At 37.8% G+C, this 25,822-nt stretch overlaps 1 protein-coding gene across 1 annotated transcript in view; it reads right to left on the bottom strand.

Annotated features, from left to right (window-relative positions):
- vps37d (VPS37D subunit of ESCRT-I) overlaps nt 1-25,062 on the bottom strand; it is a 45,454-nt gene extending 20,392 nt beyond the window's left edge. Inside the window, exons 1-2 of the mRNA XM_044140836.1 lie at nt 24,804-25,062; nt 14,591-14,762 (exon numbers count right to left, since the gene is read on the bottom strand). Of these exons, the coding sequence (XP_043996771.1) occupies nt 14,591-14,762; nt 24,804-24,926 (295 nt within the window). The 5' untranslated portion in view covers nt 24,927-25,062. The remainder of the gene's footprint in view (nt 1-14,590; nt 14,763-24,803) is intronic.
- Between the last annotated feature and the right edge of the window lie 760 nt (nt 25,063-25,822).

The raw sequence follows: 25,822 nt of genomic DNA, 5'->3' as shown, positions 1-25,822 counted from the left end.
GAGCCATAAAACTAACAGGCAGGATTTGTCTCCTGGGACACTTTGAAACATTTTTAGTAAACTGAAACCTTGTGAAACTGCCATCACGGCATCTAAGGAGGCTTCAGGAAGAAGAAAGACATACAAGAACAAAAAGTTTCTCTGTAAACCGTCACATTATTTGACAAAAGCTTCCTTCACATTAATATTAAACAGCTGAATCCCTTTGCTGACAGGGAAATTACATATAAAAGTCTGGTGGCTACAGATGTGACAATACACCAAGGTTTTACAGATAGTGTCAAAACCACATGATAGAGAAAATAAACAAATGATCAGAGAATTATGTCTTTTCCAGGCACATACTGCCATTTTATAACACAATCAAGGAACTATGCTACCTGGAGTTGCAAATATGCCTTAAAGAATTCACTTCTTGATTTAATGCCTTGAAATTTGGTCTATGTCACTTTAAAAACTCCTGGTCTTTCTGAAACAGTGCCTTCAGAAAGTTATCGAAACAGCACACTTCTATTTACCCTTTTACAACATTTCTACCAGCGTTGCACTGAGAAGTAGCTCTTATAATGAGCTCAGGTGATGCACAGTTGCACCAGGTATTTGCTAATTGGTGCTGGATAGTCTGAAGGAGCTCAAAAGCTTGGAAACTACAGTTCTGAGACAGAGCTCCATCTTAAAAGCGAAGCTAGTCCACCCAGAGGTTTTCCACAGCTGACTGGTTGCCAAGGAGATAAAAAGATTTATCAAACATGCATGAAAGAATCAAGGCAACACTTCAGGTATGTTTTGGATGAGAGAATAACGTTATAACATGACGTAATGCTCAAAAAGTCGAAATTGCGAAGTTGTGACTTTTCGACTGCAGAATATCAACAGTTTTACACACATTTGTTATTTAAAAGCAGCTAATGATTCCTTCTCCCAATGAATTTAAAATATACTTATAAATACATATATAAACAAACTTATATTTACAAATGAACAAACTCCAGCACAAAAAGAAAGAAAACCTGGAGGGAAACATGATAAAACCCAACAGTACAGACAGACACAAACAAACCCCACCAGATTTATACTCACTCAAACATAAAACTCCACAACTCAAAGCAACAAGCAACCCAAGCTTCTTTTTATTGATTTCGTTTATCTAAAATGTTATCTAATGTTTTATTATTTATGATCTTTGATTTTATAACTCAAATCTGAAGCCACGTCATGCAAGTTGAAACATTTACTTACTTTAAAATGTATGTTTTAGTGCATTCACACAGTAGCTACACTAAAATGCTAAACTACTGTTGTTTGGGCTAAAAAGGACATTTTAGTTGATTTCTTATTAAAATTAGAACGACTGTAAAGGAAGAAGCACACAGTGTGAAGAAAAGCTCTACCGTTGTGTCTTCCAGCATCTCCATCTTGTTTAAAGTGGATTTCACACTCAGCCTCCGGAGGTTTAGGAGAAACAAACAAACCACATTTCATTCATCTTGGCGTCTGCTCTGTGTGAACTTATTGGGTTTTTTAATCTGATTATTTCTTTCCAGACTGCCAGATAAGAAAGTCTTTAAGTCACGGCTCATAGATCCGGAATGACTTGCCTGAGGTTATGTGGCCTGGAAATGTTTGAAAAGGCAACTTTGTTTAACGGCTTCACTGAGATTTATTTACATTTCAGGTTTTTATCTGTCTGTAGATTTGTCAGATTAAAAACACTTTGGTTCTTTAAAGCTGTGAGATTATCATCATTTCTGAAAAACCAGACTTGGAAATGGCTTTTGAAGCTGAAAGAAATTATTTAAATATGCAGAATCATTTAGAGTTTAGGTTTCCTGTAAATTCATATGCAAATACTGAAATAATCTGCCAGGAACGGTTCAAATCTAGCTGAAATACCTCCCCATCATTTCTCAACATTTCTTTGGTACCAAAGCTTCTTGTAAGGATTTGAGGTGTAATATTGTTTGTTATTGCTGTAAGAATTCTCCTTAATATAAAAAGGTAGATTTTACCAACTTAATTTCATTCTGATTTAAAGCAGAGCCGGTCAGTTTTCACAGATGCATCAGGAAAATTGAAAATCAGCAAAATAAAAATTAAAAAAATGGCAGAATCCTGTAGATTTTTTATTTAACCACTTAAGCTTATTTTATGCAATGTTAAAAATACATCAAATATGCAAATAAAGAAATAATTCAGTTTTTAATAATAAACATTTTACTGCCTAAAATGCAATAATGTAGCAGTGATGCAGATATTAGTGATGATGTTTTGAAATGTTTTTTGTGTCCGTATCAAATAAAAAAAAATAATAATTTGTAGCAAAGGATCCATCTGCTGCTCAGAAACACTTCTAACATCAACATGTGGAAAAAAGCCTTTTCTGCATTTTAGGACTGATCTAGTGTTTATTTTTTGAATTAACTGATTAATTTAGATAGATTTTCACCACTTGAGGTCTGGGTTAAAATGGACATATATTTTTGTACAGTTTTGTCTTTATTACTGCTCTGAATATATTTCAGCAAATATATTTTTAAATCTGTGTACTCCAGTTAATTAAACTAAATTAGTTGAGGACTATGTCAATAATTGATTAATCACGATTACTTGAATTAATCGTTAGTAGCTTCGAGTCACACCTGTATAATTGAATATCCATGAATAAATACGCTGTAGCTTTGGTCATAGTCTCGCATTTCAGAGCTCTTGCTTCAAGCCAACAGTCATTAAAAGTTTTAGAGCCACAGCAAAACAATCTGATCCCCTGTCAGGAACCGCCGGCCATCAAGTCCCAGACGTTGCGTTCAGGCAGGTTTGAAGTCAGCAGTGAAGTCGTCTACACTGATTTGAGATGAAGTGGAGTCAAAACAGGCAGCGTGTCCTCATAGGGCTGGAGCTGCAGCAGCACTGATTGATGTGACAGCTAGCGTGGATGCTGCAAAGCAGGAGCAGAAAACTCCCAGGAAACAGCTGATGCTAACATATTAACAGGCCCTCGGAAACCTCCACAGTCTTTCTGCAATATAAAAAGTTAAATACTCTTGTGATGTGCGTGGATTTGCAAAAAAAAAAAAAAAAAAAAAGTTGAGTTCAATGTCTTGGTTTTGGATTTACAGCCTCCAATAAAAGGACGCATTTGGAGGTTGTCTTAAAGCTGGGTCTAAGTACAACCTTCGAAAATTAAGTCAGTCTATAAGGAGATGAATGTGGTTTTTCCTAAACATCACTACTTTAGCATTAGAAGCTGGACACTTTTGATGTCTGAAAAGATTCCTGTCCCGTCCACTCCCACAGCCGAACCACAGTCAATACCTCCTTAAGTCCAGCTCCTTTGGTTTTTACAGCCTGCAGCTTTAAAATAAAACCACACCAGTAGTAATGGCTATTTTGCTGAGTCAGACAAAATAATGGCTTTATTTTGGGGATAATGGAGACTAAATGCTGTTTAAAATGTTCTGGGCTTCATTTTTATAGGGTGTTTTCACATTTGATATTCCAATGGCCTCTGTTTGATTGGGCACCAAGATGCAACATTTGTTACATTTTCAGCTGCTGTGGTTCTCTTTCTCACTGCACCGTCAAACCATTGAAACCACAGACACGAATACAGAAACGCCTCATTGAACGCCAACTCCTACGTTTCGCCGCCACTCCACAGTGGAGTGATCATCAGAGGTCTCCAATTCATGATGAGCGAACTTGATTCAACTGATTACAGGACAAACTGGATCTATTGGTTTTAACTTCCACAGGTAAGAATTAAAACAGATGTATATGTTCATAATAACGTCATTTACCAGAAGGATTTCTTGACTTTGCGGTCAGTACTGTGGATTTTCATGGTCAAACTCACTTCTAAACAACCAAGAAATATTTTCTGTGTAACTAAATTGGCCCAAAGTCACTACTCTGATTATAATTTCCTTAGGTTAACTAACTTTTTTTGTACTGTGAAGGTTTTCTAATGAGAGCGCTAATGAAAAACCACAGAACTGCTTTACATACAAAAGGATTTATGGAGGATAGGTGAGTCAGGATCAGAGCTGGAGCTGTTTTCCTCCAGTCTTATGTTTTACAGCTCCTCTCCAAAATGTTGGTGTTTAACTATGCTGTAACAATAATATTAGTTAATGACCCAATATTCTGAAAATGTGTGTTAAGGAATCAGGGTTGTATTTTCCATGACACTGTTGGATAATTTGCTTTTAGTCCTTGGCTTCAGCCTGTGTCTACTGGGACACTTAGAAGTCAAAAAACAAAACATATTTTTCTTTAACAGGAGACGTCTGTTTACAAAATTGTCTTTGCACACTGATTGAAATCCTGAGATCTAGTATTACGAGCTCAAAAGATGGATTTCCTAAGATCATTTTTCTCCTCAGCTTCAAGGCTTCATGTGACTCAGAGCAAGGAACCTGATATATACTGTAAATAGCAGAACGCTTTAAGCTCCAGCTCCTGCAATATGTGGAGGCATGTTTCTAGCAGTTACTGCGCAGCAGTCTGCTGCAATTTCCATTTGATTTAGTGCAGATAAACACACTATATCGGTTTTACATAATAGCAGCATGCTCCAATGCAAGGCTTCTTAAATCTCAGAGCAAAGACTGATCGGCATTCGGTTGCAGAGATTTAACATTGTGAAGAAAGAGCAGCTTCTTTATTTACACGGACTGAGGCAGCAGTGGAAACAAAATATCCCCATGTAGACTAATGCAAGCTAAATCACTGACAGTTCCGCATTAATTACATTTAGTGTTAATTAGTGGTGGGACTCGTGTTTAATTTTTAATCAAGTTAACTGCAGGCTCTGCAATTAATAGTTAATTAAGTTAACTATACTTACATTTTTCAAATCAGAAAGCCTTTTGCTGCTAAATTATTAAATGTTTAGACCTTCGAGGTCAACAGTAAAGACATTTATTGTTTTTTTTTTTTTTGTTGTGATGCTATTTTAGACTTGAATAGATTCACCGATATGCCACCTAATTTTAGCACAACTTAAACACAACAGTAGTCTTTTCCAGCGTTCCATCAGATCATTTTTTTGAAGCAAAAATTAAACCCCAGTGGGCCAAAAGAAGCGGATTTGTCATCCGTTGCTGTTGTTAGTGGATGTCACTTGCGCATCAGATTTAACGCCGTACCAGAAAAGTGCAAATACTAAGATTCTGGACACAAGACACAAAGCGATTGTGTTAACATTTATGTAAATAATTATCAAAATTAATGTGTTCAAGTCCCTGCCATAATATATAATCTATCTAGAGGAGAAGTAGCTATTTTAGCTTTCATTAAACGAGCAAGTAATAAAGAAAACCTGATTATAGTTTCTGTGTAATACAACAATTTAAATGCTTAAATTCCCTCTCATTTGTTCCATAGACGACACAACTTGAATGAGACCTGACACCAGATGTCGATTCCCCAGGATTTGTAACACAGAGTTGCCTATTCATCTGTGCATGACTGTTTGGGTCTTGTGAGTACCCCTGGGTGAACGTGAGTCTAGTGTAAAACTGCTTTGAGTCATCAGTATGAGCAAAAATGTGCTTTTTAAGTTTAGTCTATTTCTCATTTCTAAGAAGGAAGTCATTGATAGCGCTTCAGCTGCTTTAATGTCAGTTTAGTAGGTTTTTTTTTTTATCTCATAGAAACAACTTCTGACTCAGTGCTTCTGTGTTCTCCATGTCTGCTTTTTGTTCTCTGAACCCCCAGCTGGTTTAGGCAGAGGTCCACTCATACCTGCTTCTGCTGGAAGATTCCCTCCCACTATGGCCGCTTGCTTGCTTTAGATGAAAGTCAACAACTCGATGCAATCAGCTCATCTTCCGTACTGGTAGAAACGTATCAGGGTTTCTCGCAGTGTATTGTAAGCCTGGCGGGCCACCAGGCTTTACTTGGGCACCCACCAGGCAAAGCATTGCTTACTTATTTTAGTTTTTTTTAAATGTTTGCATTTTTTGAGAGGTTAGTAGTCGGTATTCAAGCATTAATCTTCCAATAACACATAATTATCATGTGATATTTTAAAATTTCCTGTCAACTTTAAACATTTTTTAACTCAAAAACATGGCAGGCTGCTGAATGAATGACTGCTCTAGCCCCCAACCATGGGGCTTAGCAAGTTTTCTGGGGGAAACCCTGTATATATTTACATCAGCCATGTTTAGTCCACTTTAACCCCACTCCAGGCCGTTTGCCTAGAAAATATGGATTGTTTGGAGAAGTGTGAATGCGTAATCTAACTCTGATATGAACTTTGGTCCCTCTACAAACCTCGATGTCGGTTTGGTTGATGTGAACTCTGGGGTGGTTTGAACACCTATGTGAACGCCAAGCGAACCAGAGACCACTTCACAAGCAGGAAGCAGACTACAGCGCAGGGAATTCTGGGTAAATACAACCAAAACAAACATGAAATCAGTGTCTCCTTTAGAAGTTTCTGTGTCACTTCCTTATGTGGTTCTTGCTGCAGTGCCACCACAGGCGAGAGGAGGAACAGATTTCTCAAAGGGTTTGGTTTGTTTGACTCAGTGCAGCGTGAAAGCAAACCAACACCATCTGGAAATGAAACAAATGTTGGAATTTTGGTTCCCCATTGAACCGAGTCTACCGGACTATCAGGAGTGAAAACACCAGGAAAGATCAACTCAGTAAAACTTTATTGAATTATATTTTGAATTGAATAGGACTGGATGTAACTTGATCATAAATTAAGGATTCCAGTTGAATTTGGACAAATTGGATTCCAACTGCATAAAATGGACCTGTTAGAATCCACATTGTCTGTCAACAAAGAAATTTGAAAAGAATTTGCTATACAGGCAAATTAACCAACCTTTTTGAAGATAAATTAATTGAAAACATTGCAAACTGACCAAAAACATGAAGAAAAACAGAAATTCCTCAGTTATTTAACTGCCCTGTTGTTCAAAAATACCAGTAATATCACTGAGCCGCCCGTCTAACAGAAATCCTTCTGCCCTTTAAACACGACACAGTTCCACGCTGCACGGCTGAACTGGCAGTGACATCGTCTCCGGTCAGAAGCTGCTGAATATCAATGAGGCTCGCTGATGGAGCAGCAGCTGGAAACGCCAGAAACATGAAGATACCATCAGTCAGTAATAATGACCATGATTCTTTCCACCCGAAAGCCTGCTAACTGAACTGTACTGAATCGCTGCAAGGACCTCAGGGAGCCAGAGGCTGCTGGGTGTTCAAAAAGCTGTCTTGAAGGACACGGACATCTCAGAGGCTTGGAAAAAAAATAAAAATAAGAGAGAAAAATAAATAAAATCATCCATCATGCTAGCTGTGAATTATGGCACTGCGGCACTTCAGGCCCATTCATGGCCTTTTGAACACACAACGCAACAAAATGTGTGATAAAAGCTACACAGCTTCGTGGAAAACGCCACCAACCAAAAGTAACGCCTTTTTACAGAGTGACATTTTCTCTGCAAAAAATCTAAAAATTCATTTTACTTTAGACATTCTGCTGTTGCTGATAATGATCACTGATAATGATCACTGATAATGATCACTGATAATGATCACTGATAATGATCACTGATAATGATCACTGATAATCTTTGTTGTCACATCCGAAAGGATCACTGTTGCACTTTAAAGTATCTTTCAAACTCTTACGCAGGTTTGTCCTTATCTACGTTTAAATGTTTTGTGTAGTTTCATTTAGTTTGCGACAGAAACCAGAAATACTGAACTTGCCATGTTCAGCTCATTGCTTTAGAGTGAAAATACCACAAGTACTACGACTACTGCTTAAAATAAACAAAGCTGTAATCACTTTGTTTACAGAGGCTGGCAGTGCTGTAGACGAGCTCACAGATGGTTTCCAGTTTCACAGTTTCACTGAACTAACACCAGCTGTCAGTAACACCCTCAACATCTCCTCTCATCCTCTCACTACGCGTCTACCACTCTATTGATAAAAAATTTAGCACTGAGCAAAATCAAACATTCACAGAGTCGATATGACCCAACACCTCATAAATGTCTACCCCACAAACTTCATACAGAAACAGTCCCGCAGACACTCCCCTTCGACTCAGAGTCATCGCTGAAAATTAAAATCTCAAAATGACACCAGGATCTCTGGAGGAAGCTTTTCTTTTGCTCCTTCATTCAAACCAATGTGGTTTGACAGCAAACAGTCCCATTTTAATGAGGTCTGACAGAAATTTAACCAGCTTCATTCCTGTTCTTGTCAATGGGAGAGAAGGGAAGTTAACATTTGGTCAGCATGTTCTCCAGCAGGGAAGAACCTTTAAAGATCACAGTCAGGGTTACCAGATTTGACTGACAGTTTCCAGCTCAAACACAACATGAAACCCCCCCAACTCCAAAACAACACAGCCCAAGACATAGTATAATAATAATAATAATAATAATAATAATAATAATAATATGTTTAGATATGTTTTCAGTAGAAATCGAGATCCATCCATTCCTCATCTTCAGTTCAATCTGGGTTTGGGTCATGGAGCAAAAAGGCCAAGAGTGAGAACACACAACTGCTGCAGTTCTCTTCCACACTGCACTGTGTCAAACAATCCAAACTCTTTTAGCAAACTGCTCCCTGCCTTGCCTGTGGTGGCGTTACACCAAGAACCACTGAACAACACAAAACCTCTGAAGAAGACACTGACCACAACTTCCATCCATGAATAGTTGACCTACACTGGACCTGGATCCACCATCCTATGATGACTCAACATTAACGTACAACTCCAGCATGAATTTGAGTTTACAGAAACTAAATAAATTATTTACCAGGAGATCAAAGCTCATAGAAATAACATTGGCTAGTTTGTTGTTAGCGATAGCATCGTTACCATGGACTTGTTGCTTAAAATAGAGGAATTCACTACACACCCAGCAGAAATAAGTCGACAAACATGTAATGTCTTTTTGGGTTTTTTTATCCTAAATGGTTCAACCAAAATGAAACCAAATGATTGTATTCTACAGGCTTTTGAAAACTTTCTCCTGGCTCGTCGTATAATATGAACTCTGCAGCTCCAGATATTTATGTGGATCGCCTCGATGCCCGGTTAATCCTCTAGATTATAAGATTATAAGTCCTTTTTACTGAGTTAATACGGATCATATTCTAAATATACTCATATTTTTTCGAGATGCCTCGTCTATACCAACCTATGTAGGGCTTTAGCGTACTCATTGTGATCAATTTTGCTTTGTTTTGAATCGTAGAGGTTCCCTTCCGGACCTCCATCTGAATTTCGCCTGTCATCCGGGTGACGTGAGTGAAACCCAGCAATTTATAAATTCTTTGCGACCTTTTTTAAATTCAAAATTCAGTGATCAGTGAGCGCTGAGATGAGTTTTTTTTTTTTTTTGGTTGTATCAAAATTGGTTTATTTTGAAACACTTATTTCAAATCACACAGGTCACATGACCAACAAACAGATGTTGCTACTGATGCAAACCACAAGGAAGACAACGGGAAGTGGTAGAACAGTGATTGCGCAATGTGCATTTTTTAATGACTTATCGCATTACCACCTTATTCACGTGTGATTTTTATCGAGTTTATTATTTAATGGAAACACTGCAATTGCAAAATTGTGTTTTTTGACATTAGCGGAATTTTGACAAATTTTGTGCAAATTTGCAAAGGAAATGCAGCTGGTGGAACTGGTTTGAAGATGATCAAGCACAATCAAGTTTCCTATAAAATAATAACAGGGAGAGTCACTATTAGCAGAATGAGCAGAACTCCACAGTGAGTGTTTTAAGGAGACAATGTGAAAGAGGAGTCACTGCCATCCACATATATAGAGCTCATCAATCACTGACAACGAGGAACAAATGGCCCTGAATACCTCATGAGAAATGACTTGAAACTCTTTTGTTCTGAACAGACTGTTAAAAGAACTTTTCAGCACATTATTAAACCAGATTTTAAAGGATGAGTTGTCGAGTGTGGGAGCTCAGGTGCAGCACATCCAAAGACTGTATAAATCATACAGAACCATTTAATACAATGCATTTTTTATTCAGTCATTCAGCAATAACAGTTCACTGCTTTTTTCTTTTAAATGCAACTACTCCTGCAATCACACAGCATTTTCAGTTTACTGCATTAAAGGCCTAAAGGGGAGTTGAGCTTATGCTGTTCCAGCCTCTGGGACAATGGGTGTGCTGGATTTTTTAATTAAATTCAAATTGTTTTAGGCTGAAAAACGCATGTAATAAGGTAGAAAAACAATAATAAAATTAACTCCTGCAATTCTAAAATAAGAGTTTCTCTCATTTATAGAGAAACATTAAGAATTACAACTTAAAGCATTATGTAATTATGACCCTGATGGCTACATTTGAGCTGTCAGATTAAATATAAAAACTGCCAGTGATGCATTCAAGGTCTTCAAATTTCTCTTAAGCTGATGAGCCATGCAGAAATAAAGCGCAAATGTTCCTGAATGTTTTACACAAGAGCTTGAATTCAGCACTGAGGCGAGTAATTTGAAACTGTCTGATTCACTTTTAACACAAGAACAAACCTTAAAATATGGAAGAGTTTAACTGCCAGAGCGAGGAAATGAAGTCTAGAGCAGAAACTAGTTATAACTAAATAAAAAATTGCTTGAAACACGAAACATTCTCAATACAACGAGATGAAAAACTTGTTATGCGCACATAAGCATAAGCACTGAATATTTTTCCTACCAATATGTGTACTGTTACACCTGCTAATGAGTAAATATGACATCCAAAGTTACATAAAAAAATATATTCAAGAGTAAATGGAACCAATTCAGAGAAAACTCATCTGAGAAAATAGTACGCCGAGATAAATTAAAAATATATTAAAGCTAGTTTTTGACGTAAAGCCAAGTACCAGGATGAAGACTATTAAAAACAAAACACTTCCTGTAGCGACTGCCTTAAACAGTTAGCAGAGGCAGCTGTCATATTTTCATCTCTGCTATTTTTTAACTACTTAAAAATAGACTTTGCCGACTTTAGAGCACTGATCTCTGGCTGGTGACAACGAATCAGTGTGTTTTATGTTTTAAATAGCAGAGCCAAATATATAAATGGAGTCACCTTAACCTGTCAGCCTCTAAGGCGAAACTGGAAAACAGACCGACTTCAAGACAAAGGTGGAAAGACTTTTACATCAAATTTGGTAAATGTTAACCTATGAAAGAAGATTAGGGTCCATGAATAAAAGAACTCTGTCTTTTTTGCAGAACCCAGAGTAATTCTGACTTGAATTCTGAAAAAAGTCAAAATCCTTAAAAAAAAAAAAGTCTGAATTTTGAGCTTAAAGTCCAAATTCTGAGAAAAAAAGACAACATTCGAAAAAAAAGGCAGCATTTTATTGTTTTTTTTCAGAGGCTCTAATCTTCTTCCATATAAATCAACATTGTAGAAATGAAAACAATCTACATTACACTTTGCTATTAAATAAATTTAAAAAGTTCAGATTTTTTTATTTTTGGATGCAATATTTGGCACATTAATTACTTTATCAGGCCCTATTGTGGCCTTTTGAGTCTGTATACTCCAGTTAACAATTAATCTATACTACATTATATGACAGTGATTTCAATAATTGATTAATCACAACTAATCTGATTAATCAATTCACCTTTGTTCTCCCTGACATGTCTTCTGGGCTCCTCCTTCTTCATGATGTTGTTCGTCCACTAATCCCACATCCGTCCATAATTTATTATTTATACCATGTTTCGCTGCTCTAGTCCTGCCGACCTCAGGTCCGAACCGGGTCCAGATCACGTCTGGATCAGTTGGCGAATGTTTGTAGTACCAAACCAAACCCTCTGGGGACTCATGCTGTTAAGGTTACAGGATTTCTGCACCAACCTTCTCAGATTGGACATTTCTGTGACCTTTCTTATGAGCACAAATGGCTGTGAACACGTCACAGAAATTGCACCATCAGTTATTTTATAAGGTAATAGTGGAGGAAAGCAAATTCCTGGTGGCTATAATGTTTAAGAGAAAGAAACTCAAAACCAGGACAGTTCAAGGTTTCTCCTCCACCTGGAGTCCCTGCAATAACATCTTACCAAGTATTTTCGGTCTCGTTAGTAGTCCTAATATCTTATTGGATTTGAAATAGGACAAAACTAACTTTATAGCGAGATACAGTTGCTTGTTTTTAATCAATAGTTCCTTAATAACCACATTATTTCAGTTGTGGTTATAACAAGGGTGTCCAAAGTGTAGCCAATGGGTCATTTGTGGTGTTTAACCTGATTGTGTTTGGCTCCCAACCACAAGTCAAGAGTGGTAAAGATTTGGCCAACAAAAGAGGAAACAATTGATGAGCCAAATAATTTGGAAAAGCTTTTTTTTCAATAAGAAAACACTCTGAACTGCTTTTTTATTTGTTTATTTTATATATTTATTATTAAGTAGGTAAAACAAAAAACAAGAAGAAAAAAAGATTACAATAAACTAATTAAATAAATTTTGTGGCCTCCAATAGTTTACATTTGCCCGTTTTGGCCCCAATACTAAAAATGTGGACACCACTGATCTATAACATGAGAAAAATGTCTTGCTTTTTTCATCAATATTAAGGAATTACTTACTTTAAAAAAAATCATATTTCTTGCTGAAAAGCTACTTGTAAGACCTGTAATCAGACAAAACTAAGAGATTTTCACTTGTAACTAGACTAAAACATTTGGCAAGATTTTGTTTTTTGCAGTGTTCTGGCAGCGTTCCCGTCCACAAATCCTCCTCAGTGAAACAGCAGGATGCGTCTAACAATCTGCTCCTCAGTTCGTCTCCACCGGGAACGTTTACGTCAAGAGAAGCTGCTTCATTCATCTTTCCCGTCCTGCTCCCCCCCCGGCGGCTCGTGGAGCCAAATGAGAATCAGATGTTACGCGTAGGAAGGACGCAAAGACGGACCCCCGCCCATCCTGCCTGCCTCGCCGGGGAGGTGGGATAGAATCTGTGCACCGCGCGCACATCGACAGGAAGTTTAGCATTCCACCCAACTTCCATCACTGCAGCTGAGGCAGAAATCTGGCCTTTTCATTACGCCACACTTGAACTTGAAGCAGCAGAAGACATTATGGAACGCTGACTTCATCACCTGCTTCTGAATCGACTCGCTGCGTACGAACCTTTAAAGCTTCTCTACCCAGATTAGAGTTGAGCAGAAAGGCTGAGGCGACATCGTCTGAGAAGGAATAACTTGCCGAAACAAAAAGAAGCAAGGCGCCCCCTCCCCGTCTTATAGCCCACAAATTCCTTGACAACTGCTGCAAGCTTCCTGCTGGCATTTGATATGCTCCATTTGGTTCCCATGACCGAACTCCAGTCATGCTGAGGTTTCTCTGAGCAGATGAAGGCTCGACTCGGTGACACTCAGAGGCTTCTCTGCACTCTGATGGGAAGCTGCCTTCAGTCTCTGAACCAAGAGGCTGACAGAGAGCTGAGTGGGATGTAAACACTACAGAGCTTGAGGCCCAGGATAAGAAAAGAATGAACTTACTAGAATAAAATCATAAAATTACAAGAAAAATGTTTAAATAATGAGAATAAAGTCATAATATTTCAAGAATAAACTCGCACCAGAACAAAGTAAATAATATAAGCATAAAGTCTTGATATTACGAGAATAACATTATAATACAGGAAGAATAAAGTCCCATGACCTGGCGACCTGTGGAGGGTGACCCCGCCTCTTGCCTGTTGACTGCTGGAGGTCGGAGTCAACAGGCACCCATCAGGACTGTACCAGGGACAAGCATGTAAAATAATGGATGGATGGATAAAGTCCTACAACCATAAAGTTGTAATAATGCGAGAATATAGTCATAATATGAAAATAAACTACAAAAATAAAGTCATATTACGAGACTAAGATAAAATATTGAGAATTAAGTTGTAATGAAGAGTAAAGTGATAATATGAGGATAAAGTTGTTGGAGAATAAAGTCAAATTTATGAAATTAAAGATACTGATATGCTGATGTGTTCTAATAACATAACATTGTTCTCATTATTTTGACATTCTCTTATTATCATGACCTTATCCCCATAATATGACTGTACTCGTATTACTACAACTTTATTCTGGAAATATTATGACTGTAATATCTTGACCTTATTCTCATAATTTTATTTCTTAATTCTCATAATATTCTGACTTTATTCTCACAATTAAATTTTTTTATTCATATTTTTTCGTAGCCTGATCCTAATACTCCGTTGTAAAGCACAGCTCTGCTTTCGATGTGTAACTGCAGCCGTCATGTTTGGGTGTCTTCCTGCCATTACCAGGGAAGACACAGAGGAGCCGCTGTGGGTTACTGTGTGTAATTAGCTGTGACCTTAAGTGTTTGGGACGCGACCTTTTCTGACTGATTCCTCTGGCTGTTTCCACTGAATCGTTTCAGACTGCTGAGGGCTGCAGGGCTGCGTTTATCGATCTGGCCATGGATACAAACCAGTGACCTTGCCATCACTGACATTTCAGCTGCATGAAACCAGAACCGCATCGCCCCATCCCTAAATCTGTGTCTCCTCGGCGGCGAGGCAAACTCACCCAGCTGACTCTGTTTTTCCCAGCATGTGGTTACGAGGTTGGACAGCTCCTTGTACTTCTCTGCCAGCTGGAGCTTGCCGTTGTTGAGGCGGGGTCGCCGAGCCAGGCTCTCCTCGGCCAGGCTCCGGTTGGAGGTCAGCTGCATCTCCCGGTCAACCTGGAGCTCCTGGAACTGCAGAAGAAAAAGAGTCAAACGAGGTCGATTTGTTTTCCGTTTAACAACATGACGCATGTTCGGACTCACGTGATGAGTCAGTCGTGCACGGAAAACATCTGCGCAGTCTGGGCATGTGGTGAGACTGTGCAGATGACACCTTAAAGTTCTGGTTTAGAAAATAAATCTGCTCCACACACTGAAATGTTACAAAGTTCCCGTCTTAGATTTTTTTTTTCTTTTTTTGCAGAAACACAATACCTTACCAAATATTTTTGGCCTGAGAGAAAGAAAACCTCACTGTTACCAGAATCTTTTTTAAAGATGATTATTGGGGAAAGTTAAAAAATGCCAAAACATGTTACATTCAAGAAAAATTGATAATTTATAAGAATTATTCAAACAACTATGTTGTGGTGATCTAGGTGCAACAGTAAAACAGTGTGAACTGCAAAAATATAAAATATTACCAACTATTTTGGTGCAAACATCTGAGTACACTTGAATTAAGAGAAAAACTAACTTACAAGTAACTTTTCAGCAAGAAATATGACCTTGTTTTAATCCAATAATTCATTAATGTTGACAAAAACATACCACTTCCCAACATTCATCTGTATGAAAACTTGAAAAAACATTTTTAAAAATCCAGCTAACGATTAAGTTTTTTCTCAACTGTGGCATTGAGGTAGGATCACTTGTGTTTGAACTCTCACTTAAGGTCAGGAGATGTGAATAATTAAAGAAAGAACAAAATTCTGCATCCTATAAAGGTGGAGTTATTTTCCTCTAGGAGACGGCCGGGGTAGCTTTAGAGCCACATCGATGTTTCTGCCTGTACCTGTTACCACCATGTGCTGCTTCAGCAAGTGGGACATGGTGGCAAAACATGTGGACGGATGGAATGTCCAGTTCTCTGACATGCAAACATTTCATCTTTTTAGTGCTTTTCTACATGTAGCCAAGTCTTTAGAAAAATAATGTCAAACATAAGAGATTATTCTCTGAAAAGTTTTCATCTACATGAACCCACACAATCTGCTCCTCATTGTTGTTTTAAACATGCCAAACCCATAGGGGGCAGTGTAGCTCAAAGCCAAAACCTGTCAGCCAATCAGATCGCTTCAAAACAACCACAACTTCCTGTTAGGCATTAAACATAATTTGCATGGACAAATATATCGGTTGAACAACTTTTAAGTAGCATGTTAGAATATAAAGTCATTAAAACACAACACAATGCTTATTGCGAATAATTTCAAAAACTAGTATGTGGATATATTGGCGCATTATTTGTCACAGACTAATATGTGTGGCATCCTAAATCTCAGTTTTCCCATGAACACACGCAAATACAAATACAGTTTTCATAAATTTTCCCTTTTGTCAGAGTTTTCATGTGGATGAAAGGCCAGAACGCAAGAAATGTTTCATTTTTCTTCTAGTACAGGTCTGGTGGTTGTATCAGGAGTAACGCCTGCATAACTCGTCCTTAATAATAATATTAATACATGAAATTTATAATGTGAATTTTAGGTCACTCAAAGACCAGAAAAAAAGTCATAGGGTTCCAATTAGCCACACATTTTTTAATAAATATATTGTCTATTCTTTGATCTCTAAAAGAATAATCTTTGTCCATGAGTTTATTTTGTTTTTATGACATTACACTTTGGCTAACGTTTACATTCATTGTATGCCACAAAATAAAATGTAAGCAATGATTTCCACTTTCAAGTTTATATACCAAAAATAATGTTTCAATTAAGGAATATTAAAAAAAGAGGAATAAAAACTTACATATTTACAAATGAAAAAAAGGGATGCAAATGTTCATGATGTCAAATATGTTGAGACAGAACTGGAAGTTAACATAAAAGGGCTTAGTTCAGTCAGGAGATTATGCAACTCCAAACAATGCATTATTTATTAGTTTATCTTAATTCATCTATGTATTATTTTCTACACAATTAGGATTTGTTCTTCTGCACATCAGCATGCAAGAGTCATCTCTTCAGATGCTCATAATGCAACAAAATGTTACAGAGCATCCAAACCCACAGCTAACCGTTGCCTAACTTCAACTACTCCAATACTTTCCACCAGTTTAGTCTTTGAAAAAATAAAATGATTATTTAAATTCTAAAAACATGTGGCAAAATGTGCCTCTAATATGAAGCAACAATGACGCACCAGAGTGGGAACGTTTCACTGAAAAAGCTTGAAGGAAATCTGCTGTAAATGAGGCCAGCTCTGTAGTTAGTTTTCAGGCTGATAAATGTTTGCTTTTAACACCAGCAGGACTCCCTGGAAACCAAGAAAAAAACTCAAACACAATCTGTGGGGGTTGGGAGGGGTTTCTGTGTGCAAATATAGGACATTGGTTGACTTTGTTCGAGCCGATGAGAAGGTGGGCTTTGTTTGTGGAGGAGAGACCATATCCTGTGAGAGCTCATGCTCTCTGCAGGTACAGGAAGCAGAGCAGCTAGTCTTAACACAGCCTGACTGAAGACAGGTTGGAGTGTTTGACGGCAGGTCATCTTATCATTTAATGCTGCACAGACTCAACAGATCCAAAATGTTAAGTGACCTGCTGGGGAAAAACTTAGCAGCTGAAATCATATTCTCAAAGTGACAGCCAGCCAGGCAGAGGTGAAAAACTTCTGCTTAAATAACATATATATTTTCATATTACAATCACAATTTAATGTTATAAGATGTATAAACAAAACTGCATAAGATTGCATGTTTTTAACATTTTTAATGTTTTTTTTTTTGTTGTTTTTACAAATAAAGCTCTTGATGTCACCTTGAACCAATGAAAGTGGAGGCAGACAGGACTGGTTAAAACATCACTACTGAGACTGAGATTATTTTCCCACCTCATTTTCCTCTCGGCGTGGTTTGATTGGGGACAACAGTTGCAAGATTTGTTACATTTTCTACTGGTGAGATTTGCTTTCACACTGTACTGTGTCAAATGAACCAAATCCTTAGAAAAACCTGTTCCCTTCCTCACCTATAGAGGCGCTGCATCAAAAACCACTGAAGGAAATGACACAAAAATCTCTGAAGAAGAAAGATCTCTGGTAAGTGCAACTTTCTTCTTCACGACATCTAAACAAAAATGGAGCGTCAGATTTTAGCGGCTGCAGGATTTCTTTAGTCTTTTTGGAGTCATTTCTCCTGCTAGCATGAATTACCTGTGCTGTAATCCAGTCCTGATTTTGGAGCGCTCTCCTGTCCGCTTGGTGTTCACATATGCGTTTGAACAGCATCAGAGATGACTTCAACCAAACCAACACCCAGATTTGTAGGCGGACCAGAATTCACCAATGGTTCGATTAGCATTCATCAAACAAACCAGAGTTTCTAGGCAAACAGATGAGATTTGGATTAAATCGGACTGAACAGGGATGGTGTGAATACACCCAATGTTTTCCACTTTATGCAGGAAGTTGTTGCTGAACAGGAGGGTTCCTTAAGTGACAAAAATCTGATTAATTAATTACAGACCCTGTCCCACCACTAATTTTGGTATTTTTCTTTACCTTTATTTAAACCTGCCTGCTTCCTTTGCTGCTGGTTAACCTGAATTTACAGAATGTGGGACAGTATAGGATATTTATTTTCAAGTGTTATATTCAGTTCCATCTGTAGGTGAAAAACATGCAAAAAAGAAAATCCAAGTCATTTGAATAATTCTGCAAGGCACAGTATTATAATATGTATTCAGGTGATTCATGCATCTCATGTATCAGGTCTACTGTTTGTGAATCTACAAAAATAAGTGAAAGAAAAGATTGGAACAGATCTGAGAGAATCCGCTATTTATACTTTAATATGCAATTTCCCTGCAGCTGCACACAGAACATACACAATAACATTTTGGTCTTTGCTAAAATCACAGCCCGTACAGCTGAGTTGCCGGGCTTAAGAGAAAATAAAGATTTACTTTAAGCTGAAGACAAATGTCAAACAGCCAAACGTGCAGAATAAACCTGGAAGCATTAAAATAGTGTGAAAGCGAGATCGTTTTGGGACGCGGAGCTCAATGCAGCTGTCCTGCTTTTGGGGGATTCAGATATTTGGACATATGGGGGAGGGGTCCAGAGTCACACTGTCACCAGAACAATAAAAAGCGCCATAAATAATTCAAATGATCGCTGTTTCCCATGTCCTCGTTGTGAGGACATGGAAGACAAAACCGGTCCGTCCCATCCCAGGGGTTCGGGCGGATACGTTTCTGACTCAATAGGGTCAGCAGTCACTTTGGTCCTGAAGGACCCGGTGCTGAACACCGCATCTGTCTCGCATTTTCATGGGGCATAAAAAGCCGGTCCCAAGTTTAAAGAAATTCATAGAATGTCCCACATTTTAGGACTGGCCGATGTGACTTAAAAATAAAACCTCAGATTTTTTCCAATCGATTATTTTTCTCGCTTTGTGTAAAACAAAAGAAATTACAAATTACAAAAATATTTTTAAAAAGTGACTTATTTAATTGACTTCTTCTGTGAGTTATATGACGGAGTATCAGGGCCAGGCTAACTCATTTTTAAAATAGCTTAATCATGAGAATAGGATATTCTATGGGCGACACAAAACATGTTCATAAGATCAAAATCATTCTTAGATAATGAAATTTCAGTCTGCTCTGTTCTGCCTTCTTTCAGAATGAGCTGTTTTATGACTCTGTCACTTTAAATCCAACTAATGTGCTGCTGGCCACGCCCCCCACCCAACTCAACGTTTATATTTGCAAAAATGGCTGCAAACAGAAGTGGTGTAAGGATGGTAAGTCAACAACAAAACGCTAGACTTTTCCAGCAGCCACTGTACAGCACACTGTGACATAATCAGGGGGTTTTGCAACAGTTCAATTTCCAGACAAAAACCCCCCTTCAACGTATTGCCAAAAAATAGCTGAGTAGGTGTTTTAAGCCCCTGAACTGGTTTTAGAAGCAGTTTAAACCCAAATAGAAATACAAATATGTGCAAAAGGTGCATTGTGCTAATGGGTCATCTTTAAAATTATGAGAAAAAATTTAATTCTAATGAGATAAAGCTTCTAGAGTCATCAAGATCTGAAGTGGCCAACTAAGTCTGTATGTTTTTTTTCTTCAAAATTTTCAAAGTCCTGTTACTGATAATAATTTGATGCTGATGTGTAAAAGTATTTTTTATCTCCGATACCAAAGTATAACTTCACAAGATGCTCAACATTCCTCACTTATCAGAGTTCTCATAAAATTACAAATTCGTTCTCCTAATATTATGACTTTATTCCAGCATTATTATGACTTTATCCTCAAAATAAAAATAAAAAATGTAATCATAACCTAGCCCTAAATATTACTTGTAGATTTGGCCTTAATTCAAAGTCCAAATAAATAAATGTTGTAAAATATGTTGGTTAAACAAGATGGTTGCCCTGAGAGTGCAGGTATCACTCAAGGAAGTGCAATAGTGAAAAGAAAAATCCAGATGTACCAAAAATTCAACCTTCAAAAGCCCAAAAATGTTAATCAATAGAAATCAGAAGAATTTGATGGCAATAAATTGTCCCAGGAGTTCTTGCGATAATCAATAATATTGTTAATTTGAGACCATTTTCCAGCGATGACATAATAACACAAGAACACATTCCTAAAGATGAATAAACTTTGAATTCTAATAAACATTTAACACTGGAACTGCAAGGTATTTCAAATACCCCAAATAAATAAAACAGAAACAACAAATGAAATGAATTATGACGTCTTTCTCAATGAAATGATCCTTCAAAAAATGGGCTGACTGAAACCAGAGCACCAGATTGAAGATTTTTTGTTTTTGTTAGAGCAAGAGAGAAAAAGAAAACTGGTAAATTATGTAAATGGGAATTACTGAGCTCGTTTTATCATCTGATCAATTTATTTATTGTGACTTGCCTACGAGTTTGTAGAATGTCCCACATAGTCGTCAATCCTTTCAGACATTAAAGCCCATTTCCCCCCTGAAAAGAATAAAAATGAAGTCTCGTTTTCATCTTGTTTATCCAACAACAACCGCTGTCGTCTTGAGGGATGGCAAGTCTTCTGCACTTTGATGCCTGGGCTGGAGGGGAAACTCTGACAGCATTTACTCTCCTCCACAAACGATGTTTGGGGATTCTGGAGAAGACGAGGTGCAGCTCTGTCGTTGTTGCGGTTTCACCCGTCTGGCCGCATCAAATGCAGCAAATGGGCGTTTCTCTTTCAACCTCGACAAGTCTGAGTCCTAATGAGGTTTCCACTGTCTGCAGCCATCAATTAAACACTCGGCCTGGGACAAAAGCCGCGGTCGGAGTTGCTTCCATGAAAGGGAATCTGTTTGCAGTAGACTTGAGGAAATCAAGGGCTGGCCTGTAAATATCAAGGCACCGTCTTTTTTTGGAACATTAGGGAAAAGTCTAAAGCTGATATGACGAGATTTATTGCAGTGGCGGATCAAAGGAAGATGTGCGATGTGTCATTGGTTGGCTTTGGAGCTCATTTGTTAAGCTGACAGGTCTGAGTGACACTTTCACTGTTTTGATATGAGAAACCATTTAAAGTTTGCATGTATTCCCTCTGTCTGATGCTTTGATTTTCAGACTTTCCTCACATCGCCTGGAGGTGAAATGACAGGACATCCTGACAGGACAAAAGGAGTCGACTCTGTCGAATCTTGCACAGGGTTTTACCTTTAAGGATGATTTTAAAAAACAATAAAACCCACAAACGGATTTGGAAATTGTCGGCTAAAGCAATTTAGCTGGGATGTTGAGCTGGGATGCAAAGATTAGAGAGCACCACTACAGATGTTTCTTTTAAGCTAGCAAAATGGGAAGAAACAAAGTGAACAATGGCACCAGTTTGGTACCTGAACACCTCACTCTTGATGAGAATTATTAGAAAACCTGCAAAAGAAGACATTTATTAGAGGTGAAGAATAAAAAAAGAAATCTTTAAAGAATCCCGAATCCTTGTCCTGGGAATTTTGATTATCAACACACAACTTCCTATAAGGAGTTTCAATCCTGTCTATTGCCATTGTTGGGAATTAACTCATCATTTTAACTAGCTGAGTGAAATGTCATCTGATGCATCTCCAGAAAGGAGTTAAACTGCACCAGGCAGACTGCAGCAGCCATGATTCACATTCATTACCGGAGATTAAGCTGAGCAGTTTACATAACAATCATAATTAACACAAATGCGTCAAGGCGACGCACAGTTTGAGCAGAGAAACGGGATGAGAAATGTTACACATAAGGTCCGGATTAGGGTTAAGGTTAGTCACCTTAACCCAGTGCTTCTCAATTCCAGTCCTCAGGCCCCCCTGCTCTGCATGTTTTAGATGTACGTCTTCTCCAGAGCAGCTGATTCAAATGACTGCATGACCATCAAGGGCTGCAGAAGCCTGTTAATCACCCACATATTCAACCCAGGTGTGTGGCAGAAGGGAAACACCTAAAACATGCAGGGCAGGGGGGCGTGAGGACCGGAATTGAGAAACACTGCCTTAACCATATTGTCCATGGCTAAAAAACCGTGTACACTCATCACTTAAGAAAATAGCAACAGGCTTCCCTCCAATTTACAAATGTAGCAAAATAAAGTTGCAGAAAGCAACCGAGGCACACAATAGAAACACTAAAATACATTGTTGAAATCAAGCATCTAAAACCAACTGTTAAACTGCAGAGTGCAACCATTTTCTCGATCTGTACATGTTTAGTGAAGTGGGAGGCTGTTTATGTTTTCATGCATCCACCTGCAGTGACTCTGGCTATAATCGTTGAGATTATCCAATCCACACAAGCTCTGTATTGGGTATTAATGGCACATTAATTACCACTTCTGCTAACTCTGACTAACGCAGCCCAAGGCTCAAGCAGCTCTGAGTCAGAAATTCAACTATTTAATCTCCATCATCCCAGGGTTTTAAATTTCAAACCTTTAAACCTGATTCTATTCCCAAAATGAAATGCGTTTAAAAAATGTTTTGAGCTAAATCCAACATTATTCAGCTTTTACCTTCTCGATGGTCACACACCTAAAGGTCCAGTTCAGGGATTTTAAAACTAATTTCTTAATTCTCTGATCTTATACCCCCCCAGTCATTCAAACGACTGACTGCAGGATGACTAAACCCACATTGGTTTATGTTTCACTGCACACACCCATAGCTATGGAACACCCAGCCTCCTGAATGCTTTTTATTGTCCACAGGAAAAAAAAACTCACAAACAGAGCTTTTGAAAAAGTTTCGGACCCCCCTGGTTGGCGCACTAAGTTGCATTCATCTGTGTGAGTGTGTGTTTGCATTCCCGATGCTGCAGGGGACATAAATGTATTAATACAGTCCCATAGCGTGGGAGGAAAAGCGACCGTAGCGATGGTTATGAATTTTTTATATAAAGACGGGGTTTAAGGAAAGGTCAAGGGTTAGGGGAGCAGCAGCTGTGGTTAAGAGGTTATCCTGAGTGATATTGACTTTAAATAAATTAAAGATGCTATCCAGGGGGGGTTTTAACTCACTAACTGAATGTCCACTCACATCAAAAACAGCTGAGCAATCAAAGATGGGATTTTACAAAATAAAAGGTTCTTTAATAAAAGCGACCTGAAAAAACAAAAATGCTAATTCTCCTCTGGGCCGAGATGCATCACTGACATCACAGGAGGTGAAAAAGTTTTATTTTTCAGATCATGAAAGAATCAAATTGCATTGAATCTTTTTTTATTTGAATACAATTATCGTTTTCTGTGCATATTCACAGCTGAGACACACATGGCTGTGATGGGATCCATATATCCTACCTCTGGTGGTTATGTTCACTGTTATAAAAAAAAATATCAGGAAAAAAAACCATTGGGACTTAAATGCAACATTAAAGAAACATGTTTAAGTGTTTTGTTTTTTTTATGTGGGTACAAAACAAAAGAATAAAAGAAAAGTAAATAGCTAAAAATATGAAGTTCAAAGTGCAAGACCTTAATTTTTAATTTATTGTTAAAAGTGAGAAGGAAAAAAATTATTTATCCAACAATTTCACCAATTGGTTATTGATTCTGAGTCGGTGCATATCATCATAAGACACTGATTTAGCAGCATCTATTCAGACATAACAGGGGGTGCAGGCCCCCGTTGGACCCCATCTAGAACCTCCTATGGATTGAGTCAAATACGAGGCACTCAAATGCTGCGAAGGACTTGAGACTTTAGCAACCTCACTGATTTAAAGCATGAAAATAAAGACAACATAAAGAAAAACTCAAATTGAAGTATTCAAAAGAGCCACCTTTTGTGATGTCATCAGAGACACGCCTGCACAGAGGCTGATTTTTTCGTGATCAGCCAACAATTGACAACATAACAGAAAAACACACTGAAAAACTGACCATGACATGTTGCTGTTTTGGTGGCAATGAATTAAAAGTGAAGTGGCTTGATTTTAAAGAAAAGTCAAGCTAACAGCTTTAATCATTGTAATTATCCTTATTTATTAAGGTAGAAACATATGAGGAATAAAACAATAGAAACTTAATAATTATGACTGATTTGAAGAAGTTTTGAGTTGGAATTTTCCTGAAATTTGTTACGTCCAGTGAATATATAATATGAAGAAACCCTCCTATCCTTCAATATATGAACCAATGTAAACCACAAAGAGCAGAGCAGCGCTGCATGGGGGTTCAACACTGCATCTGATGCTTCCTCCAACAGAGGGACCAAAACACAATACCACGCATTAAAAGAGCATAAATGTGATCATTGGACCAAAACTTAAAGCCTTAAATATGATGTGAGTGGGGAAGCCTTGGGGGAAAAAAGGAATTGGAAATCTGACCGCTCGCCACGCAGACAATCGATGAGCCATCACATATCTGCTTCACACTAACTGCTCACCGAAAACACACGGTTATTTTTACTTCAGTTATTACACATGATTTAAATTTTAAACGATTATCAGAAGTGGTAAAGAAGGATAATAAGCGGGTTAATTTAGCGGTACTTTGGCTGTTTGAGCGTGTAACAGAAGATGCCTACCTTCTCATTGAGTCGAATAATTTGGTCCATTTTGTCGTCGCTGTGTAAAAGCTCCCTCAGCTCGGTAGTGCTTAAAGCCCGGTAGCCGTCGGGACAGGAGTTCCCTTCCTTGGAGTTGGACATTTTTAAGCCTTACAAACTGCGCCTGGAAGACGGAAAGACGCGTTGCGAAGCAGCGAAGTCTCGCCGCACTCTCCTCACATCTCGATGGCATTGGAATGCGAGGCGCCCGCACGCGGCGTCAAACTGCAAAACCACAACTCTTCCTGTAGATCTTTCCAAAATAAAAGCTTTTCTTATCGTTCTGCGTTCGATTTGTACGGAGCAAAATTGGGGCCATGAAGTTTATTAAGCGTAATAATTTTTAAACTAATAAAAATGTGATTTGAAAAAAAGGTTGAAAACTGTTTTTCAGATTCAAGTTGTTTTCACTTTTAATTTTTTTTTTTTTCAGATTCAGATGGTACAAAATATATCCCTTTATACAAAATTATCCCAAGTTGAGCATAGCTTTGACGTTTTCTTTAATATTCAGCTATCCCAACATAAAAGCTATCGATGTTGGGATAGCTTTGGGGTAGCTCTCAACTTCAAGTCTGAACTTCCAAATCTGAAAAGAATCAGAAATAAAATATAAATTTATAATTTTGATCATCTGATAATATAATTTTGTTCAAATTAAATCTGATGTTGTGAATGATAAATATGTACTTAGAAGGAAGAATATATGTTTACAAAAGCTTTATAGTAATAAACAGTGTTAAAGATATCAGACCTTTCTAAATAATCATTTTTTTAGACTCCAGGGTTGGCTCCAGTGCATAGCTACTCATTTAAATAAACTCCATGTTTAAAGTGTATTACTCTTGCAGTAAATTATGACTGACATGCTATTATTATGTGGTTAGTGAGGGGGGGAAAGTCACTTTATGTAGGTCAGAAGAGTAATGGCTCACGGCTGTTGTAGTGTTTTATTTTCATTTCATTTCATTTTCTTTTTAATATGTTATTTATTGTAT

The sequence above is a fragment of the Gambusia affinis genome, linkage group LG15 (assembly GCF_019740435.1).
Source record: "Gambusia affinis linkage group LG15, SWU_Gaff_1.0, whole genome shotgun sequence".
In the NCBI taxonomy this organism is placed as follows: Eukaryota; Metazoa; Chordata; class Actinopteri; order Cyprinodontiformes; family Poeciliidae; genus Gambusia; species Gambusia affinis.
This window is presented reverse-complemented; position numbering and strand designations above follow the sequence as displayed.